General features: G+C 37.5%; 1 protein-coding gene across 2 annotated transcripts in view; it reads left to right on the plus strand.

Moving 5' to 3' along the window:
* The window catches only part of LOC101859563 (tubulin polyglutamylase TTLL5), a 45954-nt gene that overhangs the window by 12817 nt on the left and 9858 nt on the right, over positions 1-23279 (plus strand). The window contains exons 14-30 of one of the 2 annotated variants that reach the window (XM_005096651.3): positions 752-813; positions 1400-1491; positions 4757-4855; positions 8326-8498; positions 9271-9333; positions 11246-11308; positions 12371-12419; positions 13246-13357; positions 14064-14210; positions 14613-14883; positions 15295-15412; positions 15842-15988; positions 16982-17103; positions 17603-17808; positions 19680-19715; positions 21503-21679; positions 23059-23157. In XM_005096651.3, the coding sequence (XP_005096708.1) occupies positions 752-813; positions 1400-1491; positions 4757-4855; positions 8326-8498; positions 9271-9333; positions 11246-11308; positions 12371-12419; positions 13246-13357; positions 14064-14210; positions 14613-14883; positions 15295-15412; positions 15842-15988; positions 16982-17103; positions 17603-17808; positions 19680-19715; positions 21503-21679; positions 23059-23157 (2036 nt within the window). Of the gene's footprint in view, positions 1-751; positions 814-1399; positions 1492-4756; positions 4856-8325; positions 8499-9270; positions 9334-9829; positions 9851-11245; positions 11309-12370; positions 12420-13245; positions 13358-14063; positions 14211-14612; positions 14884-15294; positions 15413-15841; positions 15989-16981; positions 17104-17602; positions 17809-19679; positions 19716-21502; positions 21680-23058; positions 23158-23279 lie in introns of both variants that reach the window. The other variant, XM_035969280.1, reaches the window with a different exon arrangement.

The raw sequence follows: 23279 nt of genomic DNA on the forward strand, positions 1-23279 counted from the left end.
ATTTCTTCCTTGTGAGTTGAGCGGAATTTCACTTTGTTGTCACTGTCTGTCACAGGTACAAGATGTTGAAGAGTTCATCATGTGTACACATTCAACATAACAGAGTTATATAATGGGAGAGAGAATTGCAGTGCTTGAATACATTTTGTTAATAGCTTGCAGAGTGGGATTCACATTTAAACCCAAGCAGAAAAGCATTGATATAAAGGTGCTTTCATTGGATTGGGGGGGGGGGGGGGGGGGGTTAAGATTTCTTTGGTCAGGGTAGGGGGGTGTTGAGAGAAAGTCTTTGTAGATTACTATAATTTTTTTTTTTGTGCAAAAGTATTTTCAATTTCAACCAAGACTTGAAATAAAAATATGTTTGGAAAGTACCTTGGTGTAGGTTAATTCTTTTTCCAACCAAGGATTAGTGAAGCTATTTACATATTTGCATTAGTCTGTGCTGTTTGACTAAATGCAAACGTAAAAAATCACAGCAAAGAAACTCCTTATGATTTCTCGAAAAGAATGTAGAAATGTAGAAATTTTGTCTAATGTGAAGATTTCAGCCGTGATGAATAAAGAGTAGATTTGTTTGCTTATTGGTGGATTACAAATATCAGAAAAGGGAAATTTTTTTTTCAGATACCTCTTTCTATTTATGGACAAACTCTGATCAGTAAACAGTTATGCTCCTCCAGGAACTCACTTTGGATATCTTGGTGGGCCTGTTTACCAATTGCCTTCCCTTTTTTTTTTTTCGTTTTAGTGACAGTCCTCTTGACTTGAAAATCAAGTGCAACATGCTCTGTGACCTGTTCAGTCTTGCAGGTAAGTGGCAATGAATTAAGTTATTAATTTTGAATTTTGTCTTTGCCAAAATCATAAGTTTGTGGTCTGGGATAATTTCAAATCTAGCTCTGTTCACAAACATGGTAACACATTTTCCCTTAGTATCTACTTGTTTCAGTATATGTTTTTGCATATTTTTTCCAAATTGAAAAAGCTAAAAAAGATTTGTATGAACGTGTTATTATGTCTGTGATCTCTGCACCAACCAGTTCAAAAAGAAAAAAAAAAGCATAGACAGTGAAAAGCAAACTTGTGTTCTCAGAGTGTAGTAAATCTGTTAAAGCATTAAACCTTCTTTTCTTAATGCTAAACCACTATGTCATCAATGGTTTTTTTTTATAGAGTGTTATCAAAGGGGGGTAGGCTATTTTTTTCATCTTTGATGAAATTCTAAACCTAAACATGTTGTAGTCTCTGTTTCCCTATTGCTTCATCTAGTGTGCCTTCATCTAGTGTGCATGCAATTTACACCAACATTGATATAGTTCCCTTTTTGTGTTCTTTTTCTCCACATTATTAGCTGTTTTGTGTACTAAGGCACTCATCTGTTATACTTGTTTCTTAGGTGTGATCTGCCACGACCCCATGATGCGGACAATGCAGCCAAGCAAAAGGAACCAGGAAGTGACAGCCAAGCTGGGGGCCAACAGGGCCAAGGTAAGAGAGACAACACCACCATTAAATCTTCTTCCTGTGCGGGCCATCCCTGTGCCCATAGCTTGGAATGTTTGTATGTTGTATATAAAACCTATTCTGAGATTAATGCCATAAATATTTTTAGATGATCTTAGTAGTGTTTTTCAAATCTTCAGAAAAATGCCTTAATCTCATGCTTTTTTTCCACTCATGTACATAATCTTGTACCTATTCTTAGTTGAATGGAAAAAAGAACAGAAATTTCATCAGGTTTTTATAGTCAGACGTTTTCTTACAAAATATTTCTGTAACTCCAACAACAAAGAAATATTTCCTGACTTTAACACATTTTGATAACTGCAATTTAATAATTACATTAATTAATTATTTGTACTTTAGTTGCATTATTGATAATGCTTTTATTGATTTATGGTCAATATAGTTTTCAGCATTAAAGAGACTAACTTTTTAGAAAAGATTGTAACCTTCATGAGACTGAAAATTCTGATTTAAAATTCTGAAAAAAAATAGGCTTACTCTGACTTTCATATATATTTTTATGCTTCGTGTACTGTGATTTGTGCAGTAGTTTACTGAAAGCACATTTGTGTGGCTGTAGATATTGTCTTTGTGTTCAGTCTGTCTGGGTGATTCAAGCTGTGCCTAGTGTTGCTGACCTTTCACCTGCACTCTGTGTGTGGCATGCCAGTTCTGCAATTACTGCCCTCCGTCATGTATTCATCTGTGATGCAGATGTGCATATTATTTCTTGTGACTTGATACTATTTAAAATATTCTCTTCAAAGTATGACTTGTGCGGTTTTTTAGTCTAATACTGTTGGGTCCTTGAGCTTTGATCCAGTATCAAGTTGCAGCAGAACTTGTAAAAATAGGATTTCTTAGTGTTGAGGTTGCTGCCTCTAAGTCAGGGACTGATGGCTTTTTGGGGCATTTTTCACAAAAAACTTTTTCTTACACCGCAAACAGTGAATATTACTATTCAGTTGTGTCTTTTTTTTTCTCCCTGTCAGCTTTCTCTTTTCTACAACGTAGGACAGAAAGTCTTTCTTTTCAACCTCATCATCAAGTGTAATAGTGTAAAGTGATTCTTTGCTACTTTACAGTTTTATAAAGTAGCACCTTTTGATAAAGGGTAAAGGTTATGATGCATTTTTTTCCATCATCCAGTTATCCAAATTGTATTGTCATGCTTTGCCAACTTGTAGTTCTGACCTAAATTGTTTATTGTCTGAGTAGAGTTGTCTTAACAAGCTGTTCAATGAGTATGATGAATTAAGTGGAATAACTTGAAATGGAAGAAACCTATACTGTTTGCAGTCAGCCTGTTTAAGGCCTCCTTCGGCCAAGACGGTAAGTTGTGACCCCCGCATGCTCTGCATGTGTAACGCTGCTACTGCCCGCTTTGTGTGTACCGGGTATATATATCAATGTAGTGGATCTGTATCATAACTGTGATGGTATCATAACTGACCAAAGATGTGAACAACCAACCATTGCTTCTAACAACCTGAGTATTTTATCCTATGAAGTGTCAAACTGTGTGTTTCTTTTTACGTGAGACGACTGGGCAGCTGTAGATACGATTTTGCACTAGGAATTACTTAGGTCTCCAGGTCATCGCTAAAGCTTCTTATCTTGCTTCATTTTATTTGACAAAAATTAATTCTAAGATCTATTATTAAGTAAACTTAGTAGTTGTGATGCTGTTATCATTTGAAAATGGCAGTTATCCATTCTCTCAAAATTTGAAAATGTATTTTTTTTGTGGCTTCTATATTAGTCAACTAGAGAAAAACGGCGCAACTTCATCACATTTTTCCTCGAGAATTTTTCCTAGATTTGATGGATACCTGTCTTTTAATTGTGGGTTGTTGGTTAACGAGCAAATGTCTAATAATTTCATTTAATATAACATTTGGTTCAGGTATATGGGAAGTGTGAGCTTTTATAATTTCTAACAGATTTATAATAGTGTCAATAATAAAATAACCATCATAATAATTACTCTGGGAGTACTCATGTTTCATTTTTTTTTCCGTATGGTCCACATTACTTTAAAGAATGGACTCTGTTATACATGAGCAGTTGTGTCTCAGAACACTCTGCTCGTTTGTTCATAGAGTTTATCAGCTAGCCTATTGTCTTTGAGTGTAGAGATGGCTGGACGGTTTGTGAATTTTTTGTTGTTTTTGCCGTTTTCATTTTAGATGTTGTTGAACTGACACTAGTGAAAATAAATCCTTTCGAAAATCGCTCTCAGAATAGCTTGAAACACCTTTTGATATTTAAGGGATCTGCACTTTTATGGCCAGCGCGTAATTTGGTCTCACCAAAACGCTGAATCCTTTGTTTTTTACTCCTTCATCTCAACTGATGGCTTCTACATCTTGACACTGGTGTTAAAACAAATATTATTAGTTTGCAAGGGTTTTAGGAGAATCAAAGAAATATGGAACAATTTTTATTTCTAAACTGACATTCCAACTGTCTTCTGGAGCTGTGAAAAACGTATGTCTTGCGGCACTGCTTCTGCACACATGATGCTTAGTCTCTTCACTGTCACAAGCTTTTAATTCTAATATGCGGCTGGTTGTAACTCTACAGTGAAAGAAAAGAAAACTGCTTTTGAGTAATTTTACTACAACTTCTGTATATTTTTTTTTCTTGTTGCTTTCAAAACAGTAATATGTTTGGGGCTTGATGATTTGAAGAAAGGATTGCAGAGTTTACAAAAGTTGGAACAATTATTTTTAACCCACTATCATGAAAGATTCATAATTTCTTTTATCCGAGACATGTAAGACTGATTTAGTTGTTAAGTTTTAATTGCAGATTTTTAAAAATGGAGGTTGGGAGAGTGGTTTGAGGAACGGGATTATTTTATTCTTTTTTTTTTTCAACATGGTACTATTTACTGAAAGATTTTCATTCTCCAATCTTTTGACAATCTACTTGTCTTTTATATATTCATTTCATGTCTATTCCTAATCTGGAGTGCTAACCGTATAAATATGTCTTCATTGATGAAAAAATTCATGGCCTATTATATACTTCAGTCTGACATTTTGTACAGCAGTGATTTTTGTCCCTTTCTTGTGTTCTGTCATGCTCACAGATGTGCAAAGTAGAGGAGTTTATGTCTTTTTTAACTATGAAATTCTTGTTAATTTTAATGTTTATTTTTGGTTTTACCTGAAATATGATTGATGCTAAGATTATCTTTGTGTTTGGATGCATTACACCAATGTGGTTTGATTGTGAACAGAGTCCCAAAGATGAAAATACAAATATGACAGAAGCAAATGCTCAATTAGAAGCTGCAAGGCAAAATATGAAGAAAGCTGATGAATGGCTTTTGAAAAAGGTATTCTGGCTTCCTCATGAGTTTCACATTGGTTCCAACATTTCTGTTTGTTTGTTCTTTTATAGCAAGATCAATTTTCTTACAAAGTTTCATTCTTTACATGGGTCTGGTTTTAGTTTCTTCTGCATTTTTGTGCAGACTGTGCAGAAGACAAGAAATTCAATTCTAATGCTCTGACCACCAGTGTCAAATCAGCCTGTCCCCTAAATGATCTTAAGTGTGTCAATATATTCTCTGGTTTTATGTCAGTTATGTTTCGTATTGTTCGTACTTTATGGTGCAGTCGAACCAGCTATATTGACCACTCCTGTCCAAGACAATCGCCTTTAATTAAAAACGACCTCTTCCCACTTCACTGCTTGCATTTTTTCTCCAAGATAACCACCTGTCGATGATAACCATTTTTCTCTTCAACAATGAATGGTGGCCTTTGACGGGTTCAGCTGTATAGTTAAGTAAAGATAGTTGTTTTTTAGCGCAATTTATCTGAATACCTTCTTTATCAGTGATTTATACATTTCCACAACAGATGAGAAGCTTTTTTGAAACTCCAAATCGCAAGTCCGATTGTCCTGTTTCAAGTGTAAGCACAATGAGTGATGCAGCGTTAAAATCTGTTACTAATATTAAGAAAAGGCGCAAAATAGCAGGCTTTTCTTAAAACACTTTTTTCCAGAATCCAGGCATTAGTTTATTGTGTAGCACTGCTTTTTGCCTTTTGATGTGGATATTTTGTATTGAGCTTATTTCTGATTATTACTTTTATTTTAGTTGCTGTGCTTAATTGTACTCTTACATGAGGTTTTGCTTATTTTTTTAATAGCGGGCCATTTGAATTAATATCAAGAGTGTAAAGATGTACTGGTGTTCTAGTCCTCTTTCCTGTGCTAGTAAACTTCTTATGCTCCAGGAAGATTTACACGAGGACTACCTATTAGGCATTACTGACACTGGGAAATCACTGTGTGAATTGAGTTTTATTACTGTAGTACCTTTTACACATACACATACATTCATGCCTACAAAATCACTCAGTGAGTGGTTGGCGGGGGCTCTGCTGTAGTATGCTCCTTCTTACTTTCTTATCCTACATCTATCGTCCTTATCACTCCTCCTTTTCTTTGTGTCTTACTCTCTAGTAACATCTCTAATCTTGGCACATATGTGACCTAATTTTGTTGCAAGTGCCATAAGACTCTTAGTAAAACTAAATAAAAACACTCCTATACACTCACATGAGCACACACATCTCTACTTCTCTTTCATTGAACTTTCTTTGCTAAATTCTTTCCATTTTCCTCACCCCATTGTCTTTCTACGTGTGATATTTTTGCACCCTCTGCCAACAAAATTACAGAACTAGATTTTGAATCATATTCAAGTTCAGATGGCCCCACATTTACATTTGTTAGACGTGGTATTTATTTTGTTTCTGTATACTTCTAGTATTGCAGTGTGTTTCAGTGTTCATATGCACCTTGTGTAAACTCTTCAGGGTCAACGTGTTTCTCTGCCAGTGAGAAAATCTCCAAGATTTGGGCCGGTATTGATTTTTATTTTTTTTTTTTTTTTAAGGAAATAAATTACGTCTTTTTAGTAGGTTTTACTTTTTCTTTGATATACCTATCAATTTCATAATTATCAAGTAGGTGATGGTGATCTCAAAAAGATATGTTTACAATCGCTGAGCTGCCGGGTAATTTTAGATTTGATGTCAGTCTCTCAACAGTATTTACTTCATTTGATAAAACACAAGGTGATGGAACGCCAGTTTAGTTTATTCATTGGTTTAATTTTTATATGAATTCATTTTTGTACGTGTCCCAGCCATGTTTTCTTCATCCACTGATTCTTAACTTTTGTTTTCCACCTGTTTACAGTTTGCCACCAGCCCTCTTCTAAACTGTTTGCCCTGTCAAACTAACTGTTCACTGTAGCTCATAAAATTAGTAGTTGGTATTCCTGTTGATGAGTTATCATTCAGCTTTTCAGTACTTTATTATTGTCGTGTTTAATGACACTTCCCCCTCCACCCTGCCCGTTCTCTTCCAGAAAAGAAAATATCTATACACAAATCTATGTGCAGGAGAATGCCTGTAGAAGTGCAAACTGAATTAATGAGTTATTAAACCTGTCTTTTTTGGCTGCAATGGTTTATAGATATGAAGATTTAATGAAAATTTCTGATATTGTTTGTGGTATGATCATTAAATGACAATTATTTTAAAGTTGGAAGCTTGTGGGTATTTGAAAACTGTGTCATTCAGCTTTATCAGCTTTATTTATGCTGTTTGTAGAAATATTTTCTGGTCTCTAATTGAGCCTACTATAACAGTAAAAGTGTTTGTTTTGTTTTTTTGCTTTCGCTTTTTTAAAATCTCCTCTGTATGTTAGTGATACTTCAAAATAAGAGGCTTGTCTTCTGTTTTACTGAAATTGATTGACAGATTGAGGATGCGCTCCTGTAATTTTGTTTGCTTTGTTTTTTTAAAAGTGTATTTTCTTTCTTGTTTTTCTTTTTTTCTTTTTGGTAAAAGATGACTCCATCTTGTCAATCATATTTTTAAAAAATCATTAGGACATTACCTATAGTAATTGCTATTCTGTATCAGCAGGGAGATAAAAGGGAGTGGACATGTATTATATAAATATAGCCATTAAGGAATATAATCATAAGTTTTGGTAGGGGGGGGGGGTGTGTAATCTGCTACTTCTACTTCCTCACAGAGTTACTATTGTTGTAATGTGACATTGATGGACTGACTTTTGTTAATGACAACTTAAATCAACATTTGTTGGGGCACTTTATTTTATTTTCATGTTACACACTTACACACAGTTCTTCACTTTCACTTACTTCAATTTAAGAATATTAATTCTGGACAGCCCATGCCCAAAATAGAGTTAAACGACAAATTAAAGTCTTTAATATGTCCCTTATACTTATCGAGGTTTGAGTGGTTGGCGGGTGCTCTGCTGTTGTTTGCTCCTTCTTTCCTATCAAACATCTATCGTTCTTATGTCTTCGCATTCTGCTCTTTGTGTGTTACTCTCTAGTAACACCTTTAATCTTCAGCCTAATTGGGCTCCAAGTCTTTTTGTGATGCCTTTCACTTTGATCTGTTATCTGTATATCGAGGGCTTGTTGTTTTGGAGGAGGAGCAGAGTTGGGCTATCTTTTGTGCTGATGGCTTTCAAGCCTCAATGCCAAGGTAGCTTTTGGTGGGTTGGGGAGGGGGGAGGGGTGCGATCGGTAAGGAGTGTTCATGTATTTTTTTCCTTTGGAGAGGTGGAGGGGAGGTAGGGGTGGGGGTAGGGTTTTTCTCTCATCTTGCTGTCACCCTTATAATATTTAATGCTCATTACTGTGATGATGTGCTCCTCTTCGAGATGAGCAGAATGAAGGCTGAAAACACTTCTTTTTCATTTCTGTTGCTTGTATGTAATGCTGCTTGTATAATAACCCTCAGACCCGGCCACAGTCTGCCGCCACATCGACTTCTAAGGAGCGCCAGACCGGCAAAGGCATGGCTGGCCTGAACAGTGAAGAGATCAAGATTCTACGACGGGCCAAGGAGGAGGAGGGGAGGAGAGGGGGCTGGATCAGGATTTTCCCCACCGCTGATAGCTGGGACACTCATGGGTGGGCGAAACTTACTTGAGATAGGGACTTTGATAATTATAATAAATTTTGCTTATGTAGCACGTTTCTGCTAATAAAGTGCTTAATGTGCTTTATAATAATACAAAAACATGAGCACCATGTGGTTCCAATAGCAATTATTTCTTTCCATCTCTTTTTTTCTTCCCCCCCCCTCTCTCTCTCTCTCTTTCTCCCTCTCTCTCTCTCTGTCTGTCTGTCTCTCTCTCTCTGACTCTCTCACTCACAAAAACTTACACACACACACACTCACACACACACACACTCACACTGACGTACATGTACTGGTCGATTACGCCACAAAGTCACTTGTTACAGAACAGCATGAAAAAAAAAATCAATACTTAAAGAAACATTATATTTGTTTTGGGAATGTCTGTCATTATTGATTGAAGCTGGCCAGAAACAAATGCATTTGATGGGCTGATTGGAATGTTGATGAAGTGGCCGCTTCCTGTAAACTTTTTTTTATTACGGTTGACACATAGCAGGTGTTTGTAAAGAAATGACTTAGATTTGCTTCCCAGTTTCTGCGCGTGAAGTGCTGAGGCTCACACACTGTTAACGCATTTGGGCTACAGTGCAAGTGAACATGGTTTGGTTCCTCAGATTCCAATATTGAGGGTCCTGCCTTTTGCTTTACAACATCACTGTTTTTAAGTTCTTTTGGATTTGAGTTGGTTTCTTTTGTTCTTTTTTGTGTGTTTTTTGTTTGTTTTTGAAAACCGTATTCTTTTGTTTTGTGCGTCCCCAGGTCTTTCTTGCAGTTCCAGACCACCCACAACCTGATGCTCCACCAGCGTCTCTACCCAGAGAGGTCAGTTTCTGACTGTCATTCTCTGGTTGTTGTTGTTTTTGTTTTTGTTGGGGGATATAAACCTATAAAGGGGTAGACCAAATATGTCCACATAATCTTATGTTTGGCTCGTCCGTGCAAGCTTGAAATAAGTAAAGTAACAATAATTGTTTTAACAACTGGAAATGTGGATATGCTCTCACTTAAAACTTGATGATATAGAATATTTTGCTTTTTGTTAATTGAAAGTGTGTACGCTCTTTTCTAAGAAAATATTCACTGCAATTGATTTCATGTTTAGTTCTCTTGTAGAGATCTTTAAAACAAATGTGTTCTTGCTTTTCTTCTGTAATTAGAAATAACAGTTGCCTTTTGCCATTGGAATAGGTGATTTCTTTTGAAACTTTCTACTTTTATGCACCTCATTTAGAAGTACATTAAAAAATTATAAGTAGGAAAGTCTTGCTATGAATAAGATTGATTCATTTGTGTTCATGTTATTTCATGCTGCCAAAAGGCGATTTGTGGATCGAGGATGGTATGTTAATTTCCATCATAAGGGTTAGATGATACTACAGTTATAATAATCACATTAACCCTCTTAGCGCTAAGCCATTTTTACTATTACTTCCCTTCAGTGCTGGGTTTATTTTAGAAAAATGCTAAATTTCAACATGGATATAAAAAAAAAGCTCATATCTTTCTTATTTATCATAATTTCTAATTACAGTAAGCAGGAAAAATGTGTCTTAAATAATGATCTACCCTTATGTCTGGTCAGCTGTTTTTTTAAAATGATGTTGTTGGTATCAAAATTCTCGTAATTTTAAGTCCAGCCTGCTTGGAGATCAGCAGGAATATCAATGTCCCCTTCTGGGCTTAACCTCGCTAGATCTACAATTTATCCCCATCATTCACACGTAAATCTTTTATTTGAGGACCTAATCCTTCAAACTCTTCATCACTGTCGTCCGATTCCAGAAACATGTGGGGCAAATTTGTATCTAAATCCTTGGACAAATCCGACAGTTTGAAAACTAAACAATATCCCAGAAAATTGCCGATAAAAAACCCCAAACCCATCCCCGACTGCGAAATGTACAGCCAACACCTCTAATAAACGTTGCACTGGTGGACTGTAGTCACCAGCAGTTTAAAAAATGGTTATTCTTACGTCAGCTGTATAGTTTCTACACTCATGTCCAATCACGACCGGTGGTCGCGATGCACACGGAAGGAAAGTATGAGTCATCACGACCGACGATGCGCATGCAGAAGGTTAAGAGAGATGGGTTCAGGCCAAGAAGTTCATGTTCTCTGAATTATTTAGTTTTCAGCGCTCATTTGACCATATGTAATTGCAGGTGCCATAAAACTCTTACCAAAAGAAGTTTTCTGCTGATCTTTTGGAATCCTGTTCAATATGCTGTCGTGTTTCCATCGATACAGTTTAGATTGTTTAGGAAGAGGGCTTCCAACCCAGTTTGTCATGGCCTAGCCGAGCTGAGAAGGATACGACGTCCCAGCAAAAAGACCAAGATACCCAAATAGAAATTCTCCTGTGTCTGGAATTGAACTCGGGTCTCCTGCGTGTGACAGCAAAGCGCCTTACTGCTACCCCATAGACACCGTTTTTTTCTTTGTGATCCCAAACAATTGCTCGAAAGCATGCTGGTGTGCCTTCTCAAATTCTCCTTTGAATAATTGTACATAAAGCACACGTCAGTATTTTCATCGTAACATGTTACTGTTTCTGAGAAAGTGTTAAACGTATTATGTCAGTATTTCGACAGGAGTAGTGAAGTAGGAAAATAGCTCTCGCTAGTGAACATTACAAAGTTAGGAATTGTAGGTTTTTATATTACATGAGAGCTCTATTTTTGTCTTCTTATGATCACTTGCAGGGCTTTTAATATTGACATATACTTTGCAGGCACAAAGCAATGACTGCAAGCAAGACCCCTGGAACTAGCACGATCACTCCATCCAGATCAAAGTGAGTGAAAGTTGTTTTTGATGTCACATGTATAAAAAGTCTAACAGTTTGATAAATGAGATGACGTTGAACACAGTAACCCCTTAGATCCGACTCTTTCTACTGCTCCTATTTTCTCCTTACGACTGTCTTTCAGCCACATCCCTGGTCTTAGACAAGGTAAGATCAAACACCTAAGCCTCTCAAGTAGGGATGAAAAATCTCAGAGGTTCCGTAAGCAAGCTGAGTATACTAAAGATTCCTTGGTAATCCTAAAATTAACAAGAGTAGGTTTCAGCTGCCACCTGGACAAGATTCTAAATTAATTCCTACCAGAACTGAAAGTTCAATAGTCAATGTAAAAAATACAGTGTGCCTTCACAATCAGAATGTCACTGCCTTAAACATGAAGGCAAAGGGTCCTAGGAAATGGGAAAAATGGTCACATATGTAAACATCAGTTGCATGCAGGTTGAAGTACAGCCCCTGAGGTCCAGCAAGGGAACGAGAAAGGAAGAAATGCAAGAGATGGAGTTTGATCTTAAGTTTGTCTGACTTTGTCCAAAACTAATTTTAGGGAAATGAAGAATTTGAGTTTCAGATTTGAGGGATACAAAGTTGCTTGAGAAATATTAAGCTCATTCTAATAAGTGAAACTGGGATTAAACGCACTCAGACTCAGACTCAATGAAAACTCGGATTCCTCATTTTCATTATTTATTAAAACAAATAAAAAACCTAGTATCCAAAGAACACATAAACATGTTAACTCGGACTCTATGAAGTTGCTTGCAAAACGAATAGATACCCCCCCCCCCCTTGCAAAAAACCTTACCTACTACTTTACTCCAAGGAAGGGATTGTCTATTGCTGTGCACTATGCTTGATTACACACTTATTGCTTATGATACCTGCAATCTTACCATATTAACTTATCAGAGACATACAGCTGTCTTATGCCACTAATTAGAAGCCTTATTTCATACTAACACATGTATCTGGGGACTTTGATATTCCAGATCTTTAAAGAATAGCCACTCCATGTTACAATAATTGCCATAATTATATCTTTTTTCCGTCTAGAAATGGCATACAACTTCAAGTGACAGGCTCAGGAAAGGCAGAGCAAGAGGTAAGCTTTGATATTTGTAGTGTGACCTTCATAAACATAGTTTATGTTTTGTAAGTTTAAAAAGAAATTATTTTACTTATCAGAAATAGTACAGTCACTTCAGCTTTCTTTGTAAATCTCTTGCATGCATGATTTATTTTTCTACTACTTTTATGCTAAATACGCTGAAGGCTGGCGCCCACAAAATCCATAAAAATGGATCTTTTGAATTTTTTTTCATCATAGTCATTTCCCCCATTTCATCCTAAGCCTGACATATCAATTGCTTTGATTCCCAAAAGACAGTGGAACAAGTCTACCTCCACTGTAAAATTGTGTGAAAAATCACCAAGAGTTATAATTCAGAACTGAAATTGGAGGTATTTGCTTGTTTATGAATGCCCCCAATTTTCTTAATTTGTTTTTGTATTTTAAAACCTGTCTGTTTAGGTGATGGGTGAGTCAGGCTGTGTGACTGTAGATTACAAGACTGTTTTATATTGTGATATTATCAAGTAGTAATTGAATTGTGCTTGTTTTCTAAAGAATTCTTCTAATCAGAGATATATGACGTTGCTGATATTGCTATTTATTCAGTTGTTTGGTATTTCGTTATGCTTGTTTTCTAAAGAATTCTTCTAATCAGAGATAAATGATTCAGGGGAAATAGGTAGTCAGACTTGACAGTAGTGATATGACAAGGCTGTCAGATTGTGTGAGACTGATGTGTTACTGAAAGAGTTTCTCGAATGGGTTGGAAGTTTCAATTTGGTGAGGGTCCCTAGGAACTGTACTTGGTCTAGAGATGTTGGTTCAGCAATGCAGTTAAAAGAACTTCTCTTCCCAGAAATTCATCGAGTCGTACGCGCAAGCCCTACTGCGTGCCAAGCAGTATGAGAGGCGGCTGGGTCAAGGCGGGAAGTCACGCCGTCACAAGAAAAAGCAGTCGGTCACTGCAAGTGAGTGTCTTCTGTCTCTATGCGTGCTGGTTCATCTTGTCAGCACTTTGTTAGAAGAAATATTTCTCCTGTGTGAGGTAAAATATTTGCATCAGATTCAGTTATTAGCAAAGGAAAAGTATGGATTATGTTAAGCTATTTTTACATTTTGTTTTGTGTGGCAAATTATCATTCTTTTGTATGGACCAGTTACTGGCACCGAGCGGAGCAAATGTTTTATTTTTTGTACTATTAATGCCCAAAATAGTATCATGAAATCCAGTTTCATGAAATAAAATTGTTCAGACTTTCTTTTATTCAAACACCTATCTCTTTTACAAATCAAGTTTCAATTATTAAGGAGGTATCTACAGTAAAATATCATTTAGTGATTCATGTCTCTACTAGGAAACAAGGGTAATGTAGTACTTTACTTTTACTTTTACTTTTTCATCCTCTGTTACCGTTAAGCGTCAAGGGGAGATGCAGTTTTCTATGGTAGGCCAGCTCCGCAGCTCTTTCAGTTGTGATGTTATGTTTTCTTTGGGTTTCCTTGACACCCTCGATCCACCTTTTGCGTGGCCTTCCTCTTCCTTTATAGCCTGACTGCTTGGTGTTGTAGGCTCTCGAGGCTGGCTGATCAGGTGAAATGGGTAATGTAGTATTTTCCTATAATTTAGATAACAAGATTCAGATTTTTCAGAAACAGTTATTCCAATCATTTCAGAATCAAGCACCAAGCGTGGAAAATTAGTGCAAGGAGTTCCAGACTCTGAAGAAAATGCCGAGAATCAGTCGGATGAAGAGACTGTAGCTAATGAAAGGGGAAAGGACAAGAAAGAGAAAGATGACAAGAAAGAATCAGAGGCGAAAGGTAAAGAGAAAAAATTATGGTCGGTCAGAAGAAAATATGTTCTTGTCATTTTCATTATTCTTATAAAGGTAATTGTTCAAGACTTTTACACCAAAGTGTATGCTGGACAGATGAAAGAAATAATGCCTGGCTAAAACTGAATGGCACAATGGGGTATGTTGTAAGTACTTTTCTGAGTCTTTTTACTGTTTTTTTGTAGTCTCTTGTTTTCAGTTTGATTGACTTTTTAATAAATGCCATACAGTGAGCTTGCTGATAAAAATGATTGTTCTTTCCTTTAGTCCTTTAGTTTTTATCAGTATTTTTATTGCAAAGTGAAGTTTTTTATATTGACAAAGTGAAAGGGGTGGGAGGGGGGATGCACTCCTTGGCATTGAGATGAGACGTTTTGTTGTCTCTCAGCAGCATCAGAGAAATCGGAGGGGAAGGATTCTGCTGCATCCTCTGCAACAGCCTCAGCTCAGTCTGCAAAGGGAGCTGCTAAAGAAAGTGCTGCTTCGGAGAAGAAAGAAGATGAGAAAGCAGAGAACCCCAAAGAAGTCAAAGAAGCAGCCGCCAAAGAAGCTGGAGATGCGAAAGCAAAGTCAGAGTCCATACCTCCCCCTCCTGCTTCTCCCCCACCAGAACCCAAGTATGATGTCATTGGCCTTTTAGAGAAGGGCCAAGCTCTAAGGTATAGTCTGAGCGTTGGACATATTTTTTTTTCTCTTGTTAGCTTGATTTTATCATTCGTTCAAATATAGATTATCAGTATTTAGTTCATGAATGGCACACAGGCTTGCTTAATTAAAAAGTGTCTTTCATATGAAACTTAAAATTACTGCTATTGCTATTTATGCATCTGGTTAGTATTTCATTAGTCAGCTTGTTAAATTCCATGAGTCTTTTGACTATGCCAGGCTCATCTTTTGTTTGATCTTTATTATGTTGGACTGCAGTGTGAATTGCACCAGTTTGAATCTCCGGGGGGGGGGGGGGGGGGGAGGATATTTGTTGAGCTTGAGTTGTTGGAGTTTTCATGGCCCTGTTTGATCAGAGATGAATTCAAATTCAGAGACTCCTCTTTTCTCTCTTTGGCCTGCAGCAAAGTCCAAGCCAGGACTGCATTTGCCATGTACTTGATCCGTGTTCAGCAGAGGCTTTTGTCTGACTGTGGGGGGATTCTGAGGCAAGAGGATGTGGATGCTCTCAACGAGCAAATGGTGAGTACACAGGTCGAGGGAGATAGTCAAGTACAGTCGGACCTGCTCTAGTGGCCACCTGTATAAGTCAATTACCTGCACAAACACCACTTGCCATTTCCTCCTTACATTTTAAAAACATTATAATGACTCTGTATAAGAGGCCACCTGTCTAAGACAGACACTGTTCTCCTCGACAATGGATGGCCATGTTAGACAATTTCAGCTGTATAATCTTATATTGGTATGGAAAGTTTTAGTATGGTTGTGAATTTTTATGGAATACTTTTACTCTTTTACTCGTTATGTTTTTTCAGTTGCCCTGAGTGATCCTGTGAAATAAAATTTAGTAAATGCTACTGCTTTAAGTAACATTTATTTTTTTTAGAATAAAAATCAAAACATTGCCTTCAGTTTGCTTTTGATTGTGAATTTGTAATTCTTTCATAGGACCTGGTCTTACGGTTCCTGAAGCGCGCTGCTATCAATCTACCTCAAGCATTTAGAGTGGTTGTGCCAAGCAAAAAGCTTCCTTTAGGTGACAGGCGCAGAATTCTAGCCAAGCAGCTAGGCGACTTTGTACACATCTACAATAAGGTATGTCATGTTGTCTGGACTTACTTACTAAATTTGGAAAAACATGTAATAATAATAATAATAGATAGCATTTGTATAGCGCATGTCCCCGCTCAGCAGCAGGCTCTATGCGCTTTACACTATATTATTACCCCAGCAGACCATAGAACACTCCGAAACATTCTCAGCTTCCCGGGAAGCATACAGTGCAAGCAGCCGATTAAGCGCTCAAACACTAACAGACTAACAAGATCTTTCGCTGTCTATAGCCGGGTACCCATTCCCACCTGGGTGAAGTGGGGAAAATTCATGTAAAGTGCCTTTCCCAAGGACACAACGTCGGGCCCTTGACGGGATTCGAACCCACGACCTTACGGTTGCGAGTCCGAGAGCCTAACCACTCTTGGAGTGGGAAATTAATTTGTTATTTTTGCACAATGCTCTTTTCCTTTTAATAATAATAAATAGTATTTGTATAGCGCATACCCCCGCTCAACAGCAAGCTCTATGCACTTAACGCTATATTATTATCCCAGCACACCATAGAACACTCCGAAACATTCTCAGCTTCCCGAGAAGCATACAGTGTAAGTAGCTGATTAAGCACTCAAACACTAACAAACTGACAAGATCTTTCACTGTCCGGAGCTGGGTACTCATTCTCACCAGGGTGAATTTAGGAAAACTCGTGTAAATTGCTTTACCAAGGACACAACGTCGGGCCCTACAAAGTAGGAAAAATAGTCACATACGTAAAAATCAATTGATTTGCGGGTTAAAGAACCAGCAGTTGACTACCCCTGAAATCTAGCACGCGGAACGGAAAGAAAAAGAAAAAGATTTTACATTTTGATACTACTTTGCTTGCAAGTGTAGTTTCTACTGTGTATATTTTTTGGTCTCTTTTGTTGTTCTTTTTAAGTTGTGCCCTTCATTTGGATTATGAATACATATTGGCAATTTTCATGTAGGTGTAGCTGCTCCTATGTAAGGAATGTTGTTTTGTTGTTGCAGGAGACAGATCACTTGAAAGCTGTTAGGGTGCGGGTCAAGATGGAGAACAAAAAAACGAGGAAGTCAGACAGTTCTGATGGGCTGGATGAGCACAATTTTGATCAGTTTGTCTACACTGCCACGTAAGTTAATCTGAATTGTATGTCATGACAGAGCTGGGTTTTTTTCTTCTTTCGCTTTTAGATTCAGAAATATAGTAATTTTTAGTGACAAGCTTTTTAGATCCATTATGATGTATTATTTGCTGTAATTGTTATTTTTGCATCTTGGGAAATTTTACTGAATAGTAGGGGTAAATACGGACTGTTTCTCAACAAAAGTGAAACTTTATGTCCATAGAGTCATTTTGTACCCAAAGATGTATTTTTTTGTTATAACTTAATTCATTCATTTACCATAAATTTTTGTGTCAACTCCCAAATCCACAACAACAGCCAAATGGAACAGGGTTGTGTCTGACTTGCTTCTGTGTTTGTTGACTAGTTGATCTACAGTTATATCCAAGATACCAAAACTACTTTTTGTATTAACAGCAAAAAAGAATTACGCCACACTCTGATGTTGATAATGTCTTTGCGAAGAAAAGACCAGCAAAAGAAAAATCCCTTCGTATTTCTCCAGGGAAGGGGAACTGGAGGAGGTACTCACCACCTACACCAAAATCAACAAATCAGCGGCCATTTTTCTAGGTGGGGATCCTAAACCGGGGGCCAACACCTTGTCGGAAGCCAAGAGGGAGATGCTGTCTCGGCGTCGGGAGAACCCGGACATCACAGACGGGACCATGCCCGTGGGTACCATGGATGATGCCTCCCGGGCACGGCACGGTAAGGAAATCTTGTATACCTCCTCCTCTACCTCACAATGCCATGACTGTCCTGCATGTTTTCTTGCCCTCTTTTTGAATTGCCTTTTCTTTCTGTCCGTTCTCTCTTTTATTTCTCCTTTCTTTCTCTCTGTAAGACCCCATTTTCTTTCTTCTTGAATTGTAATCTGACAGAAATATCATCGAAAAAAGTTTTCCTTCGCTATATTGTTTATATATTAGTCTCTGTCTAAACGCACGCCATAGAAAGGCACGCTCCGCTCAAACGCACGCTTTCATCGTATGAGTTTTTTTTTTTACTATATAATTTAGACGTACAAATGCACGGTCACTTCTTCCAAACTCACGCTTTGATCCTCAAAACACGCCGATAGGTAATACTTGACAAGAGGAAATTTTCATTACAACCTGCACAGCTTGCATAAGACAAGCCTAGACAACCAGATATTTGGTGAGACTGCCCGTCACTCAGAACAAAGAGAGCGATGGACAGGGTTTTCGCACACAGCTTTCCAAGGAAGCATAGGTCTAGGACTGGTCGGGTGATATAATGTGTGTTGGAGGGGGGGGGGGATATCTTTTGATTTTCACTTGAAATGCGTCTTTGAGAGAAGGTTTCTGACCGATGTTTGGGTGACTGCATGTACTGTTTAGTTAGGCCTATGATGCACAACACACGCGAATGCTGTAGAACTCTGGTTAGGCCTCTATATGACTACAGATTAATCAAGTAATCAGGTTTGCTCAAAGAATTTATGACGTACTTGTTCAACGAATCACAAGAGAAGTCTTTCAGAATGTCTGATTCTGATATCACTCATGCATTTACCGAGTTGTAATAGATGACAGGCACTCAGGAGTGGTCGCTTGAAAAGTCGTGTGACTGAACGCTTTTCCCAGACTGTCACCAACGATTTCGTCCAATCTGTTCCCGCCATATTTTATATTGCCTATCAGTACAGGAAGTCCGTCTTTCTGCTTTCCCCCCACCCATTCAATGCCTTTGTATTCATAATTACTAACTGCAGTCATGGAATCCTTCACAAAACAGTCTCGTTTTGTCACAGTATTAGCCAAAGTGACCCCCACTCCCCAAGGGAGGTCAATAAAATATCAAGGAAATGAGATGATGCGTCCCTTTCTCCTTTTGCACAGGTTTATGTCAACGCATGCTCTGTAGAAACACATGCTAAGGAGCCCTCCCAAGCACTGTGCGTTTAGGCGGAGACTACTGTTCTTTGTTTCATGCCATCATGTTTTGAAGTTTAAACATCTCCAAATCTTTGTGAAACAAGTTGTCTTCTTTTTCTTTCTATTTGTCTGTTTTTCTGTCTGTGTCATTTTTTAATACATCTATGTGCCTTGCTCACTTTTGATACATGCTTGGGGGTATTTAATATCATAGCAAGGTCGAAGGAAAGAGGAGAATCAGAAAAGCTAATTTATATCCTGTTTCATATATACTTTGGTTGCATTACATATGTCCATAAGCAAATGTAAACCGCAACTCATCCGAACTGGGTTTTTTGTTTGAGTTCAGATGGTTCTCACTTCTGAAATGACTTCAGCTTTGCAATGATAGGTAGGAAAGCAAAAAAAAAAGAGTTTGTAACATTTTTTAAATTTCTGAAGACGCTCTAGTAAGACTATTTGAGTATTGGTAGGAAGGGAAATGAATAATTATTAAACATATTATGTTGTTTTTTTACTGCAGGGCTTGGTTGGTTGGTGGGTGTGCTGTGGTGTGGTTTGCTCTTTCTACACTCTTTCTTCAGCATTGCTTATTTTCTTAATCTATTTATTGGCACTAATTTTACACGAAAGTGTCAATTGTTTCTTAAACTGCAGTGTTACCAAGATATTGTCTGACAGTTTCAGGTTCCACCAATAATAACTGCTTACTGGATAGTAAGTGTAGTTTGGTTCTGACTTTTTGTTCAGTCTTTTACTTTGTCAGCATATTTTCTGTTTTCCATCATTCCACAATTATGTGATGGTCAAGATTGTAGTAAATTTAGACTTTGCTTCTTTTGTTTCTACTTTAGTGGAAGTAGTTCATTATTTTCTATCTTTGTCGTTATTTAGCTCTCTTTAATATAGATGTTTATTAAGTGGTTAGGCCTAGCGGTTAGGCTACTGGACTTGTAATCGTGAGGTTGCGGGTTTGGAGGTTCGAGCCGTGGGCCCGACATTGTGTCCTTAGGAAAGGCACTTTACACAAATTTTCCTCACTTCACCCAGGTGGAAATGGGTACCCGGCCATAGACAACGAAAGATCTTGTCAGTATGTTAGTGTTTTAGTGCCTATAAATGGCTGCTTGCACTGTATGTTTCCCAGGAAATTGAGTTTGTTTCAGAATGTTCTCAGGTCTGCTGGGGTAATAGTATAGATTGTGAAATGCATAGAGCTTGCTGTTGAGCGGGGATTTGCGCTATACAAATGCTGTCTATTATTATTAAGTGAAGTACAATGAAAGTGAAATAGAGAAAATTTTATTTTTGAACTGCAGGTTTTTAATGGGTAAAGTAGGTCTGTTTGCCTTCCCAGATGTTGACAAGGCTTCATTCTTATTACTTGTTGAATTGAGGTTAAGGATTTAACTGAGCTTGTATATCATGTTATGTTGACATATTTTTTGTACTAGTAATAATGTGCAGCTGAGACTGACATGTACCAGTGTACGTTGCCAAAATTCTGTTGTGCTTAAACTGATACGTGTCAGAACTACGGTTTGATTTCTTTGTTACTGGATACAGTCATTTGTAGATTGTCATCAGGATATAAAGGGATTTATGATAGTTATAGTTCAGGTGCTAGTTTAATTTTTTCAGGTTTTCATTAACATTTGAAAGAATAAGTACCTTTTTAGTCAGTTGTTCTCTTAACTAACCCTTTTATGTTGTCTGTAGTTAGTGTGAAAAGATACCTCTAAATTTGAGAATAGATGAGATTTCATTGACCTTTAAAAAACTTCTTTATTCCTTGCCTTTTAAAAAAAATTATTTTTTTACATCACTGAAAAGGTTTTCGTGGCGAGCTCAGATGCCTTTAAAAAAAAATTGCACCCCACTTATTTTTCTAGTTCTTTGTCATTTTCCTATTTGAAAATGGCTGGGGTTTGATGGGTTGCACCTGTCTGATTATACCTCTGTTGTTTTCTTTTCTTATCTTTCTTTTTTTCATTCATTCATCATGATTTTCCACCTCAAAAGAATATTGGTGCATGTATATCAGAGCCCCTTCCTACCCTTCAGTGTCAGCGGAGACTGTACTCAGCACTGTTTATATCTTTCTTTTCAATCTTTTTTTTCCCTTTTGTCTCCTGTGAATTCTCAGAAAGTTCCATTACAAAAAAAGATGAGCGAATATAAGGATTGTAGTGTTTTAGGAGTGAAATGAGACATCTACTCCAGCTTTTGACAGGCTGTTCAAAATTTGATCAGCTATTCTTGGATGTAGTGCAAAATTAGTATCACAAATCATAATTCCAATAAGAAAATAGCTATGAGGGTTATGGCAAATGATTTGTGTTATGTTTTTGTAATAACAGCCTTTTGAATGCATTTGTAAGGTTCCATAAATGCAGTGATCCTCCTACCCCCACCCTCTCTTCCCAGTGTTCTGCTTCATTAACCACCCTGCCTATCTAACACCACCTTCCCTTCCCTTCCCTATTGCTGCTCTAAACCTCCAGGCCATAGTGGATCTACCTTTGACCTGCGGACTGACGGTGGTGGAGGTGGATTCGCCTCCCGGCCTGGCTCCGCCCAGCCGTATGGCTCCGCTCACTCATACTCTTCGGCAGTGTCCATCTACTCCCAGCGCTTGTCTCGCCCACGTTCCGCCTCCAGTAGTGGGGCGAGCCGTCCAGGTAGACACCAGAAGGGTGGAGTTTGCTGACACTTTGTACTCTGAGAACTTGAAGTAGGGTTGTCGCTTCTCAGAAAGTTTGGGGAATTTACGAAAGATTCTTGTACAGCGTATATTTTTCAAAGGGCTGCAAAAGATAGTTTTTTCATGCTTAAATGTTTTTGATTCTCAGATCAAGAGTATAAGACTCAAGATTTTCTTCGGGTTGAAGAAGAAAAAAAAACTATTTAGAAAGTATGCTTTGTGCAGTATTTTAAATGTAATATAAGAGAATGAAGGTTATCAACTCGTTAAGGAAGGCATCTTTCAAAATAACTAGAATGAGTTTCTTTTTAAGCTTGAAGGTTTCAGATTATTCAACACTCTTATCTTTCTTCATTTTTGTAGATGTGTTGGTCTTTGGAACGTATACTTTTCTTTTATAGAAAAATCTTTTCTGCTCCTTTGAAGCAAGATGAAATATTTTCTAGTTTTTATTATTTTTTTCCTCTTACTTCTGTTAAAATTCAAAAGATAAGGTTAATTTACCTTAATTTCAAAACCTAGTTAATGCAGATTATTCTGTAAATGTACTTTGAACTGTGTGTTTAATGTAACAGCATATCATAATAAAATTTGAGATTCTGGTGTGGTTCTTTATATTGACAACTAGTCCATGTAGTCAGTAATATGAATATTCGTTTTGAGATGAAAATGTACTGTTTGTTACAGTCTGTAACCCTGTCAATGCCATGTTGAAGTACTGGGTACACTATGGAATGGCACAATTTTCCACATCTTGATGTACAAGGGAATGCAGAACGCATTGTATTGAAAGAGATTGCCTATGGGTTGAAACTCTGAATTTACAAGCTGTAACATTTTTTGTATTCACCCAGCTAATTTTATGTTCAGGTTTTAAAAAAAATGTCACAGGATATCTGATTTTTTTTCAGTTTGTTTTTTGTCCTATTATGCTCATATTACTGTAAGACCCTTTTATAAAAACGAATCGGTGTTTACAATATAGCCTACATTTGGTGTATATATGGTGGCATAGTAAATATAATCAGTTTACATATGTGAACTTATTCTTTGTCAACATCTATTCAAGGTGCTTGTCATGTTGATGGTTATCATTCCCCTGATTTAAGTAATATTGTAGTGTTTGTGATGGGTATATACTAACCTCATCCATCCCCATGAGGGGTTGGCGGGTGCTCTGATGTGGTGTGCTCCTTCTTTCCTGTCAAACATCTATTGTCCTTATCTCTCCTCCTTCTTTTTTGTGTTTGTTACTCTCTTGTAACATCTCTCAACTTTGGCACTTACGTGACCTAATTGTGTTGCAAGTGCTGTAAAACACTTACTAATACATCATCCATCCCCTCCCACTTCAAGGACGCACTCTGGCTGCTCGACCTGCTTCGGCCGCAATGAGCCGACCCTCTGCCCAGCCCCAGCAGCATTCCATCTTCACCACCTCTGATCCTGTTGTGGGTAAGATCATTGACTTAACAAAAATCTCGCTGCATCAAGGGAAGATAAGATTTTAAAACTCTTTTTACGTTGTCCTGTTTTGTATTTTAACTATGCTGACTTTCATGGGGTTGGGGTCAGTG

The sequence above is a fragment of the Aplysia californica genome, unplaced genomic scaffold, assembly GCF_000002075.1.
Source record: "Aplysia californica isolate F4 #8 unplaced genomic scaffold, AplCal3.0 scaffold00134, whole genome shotgun sequence".
Classification (NCBI taxonomy): domain Eukaryota; kingdom Metazoa; phylum Mollusca; class Gastropoda; order Aplysiida; family Aplysiidae; genus Aplysia; species Aplysia californica.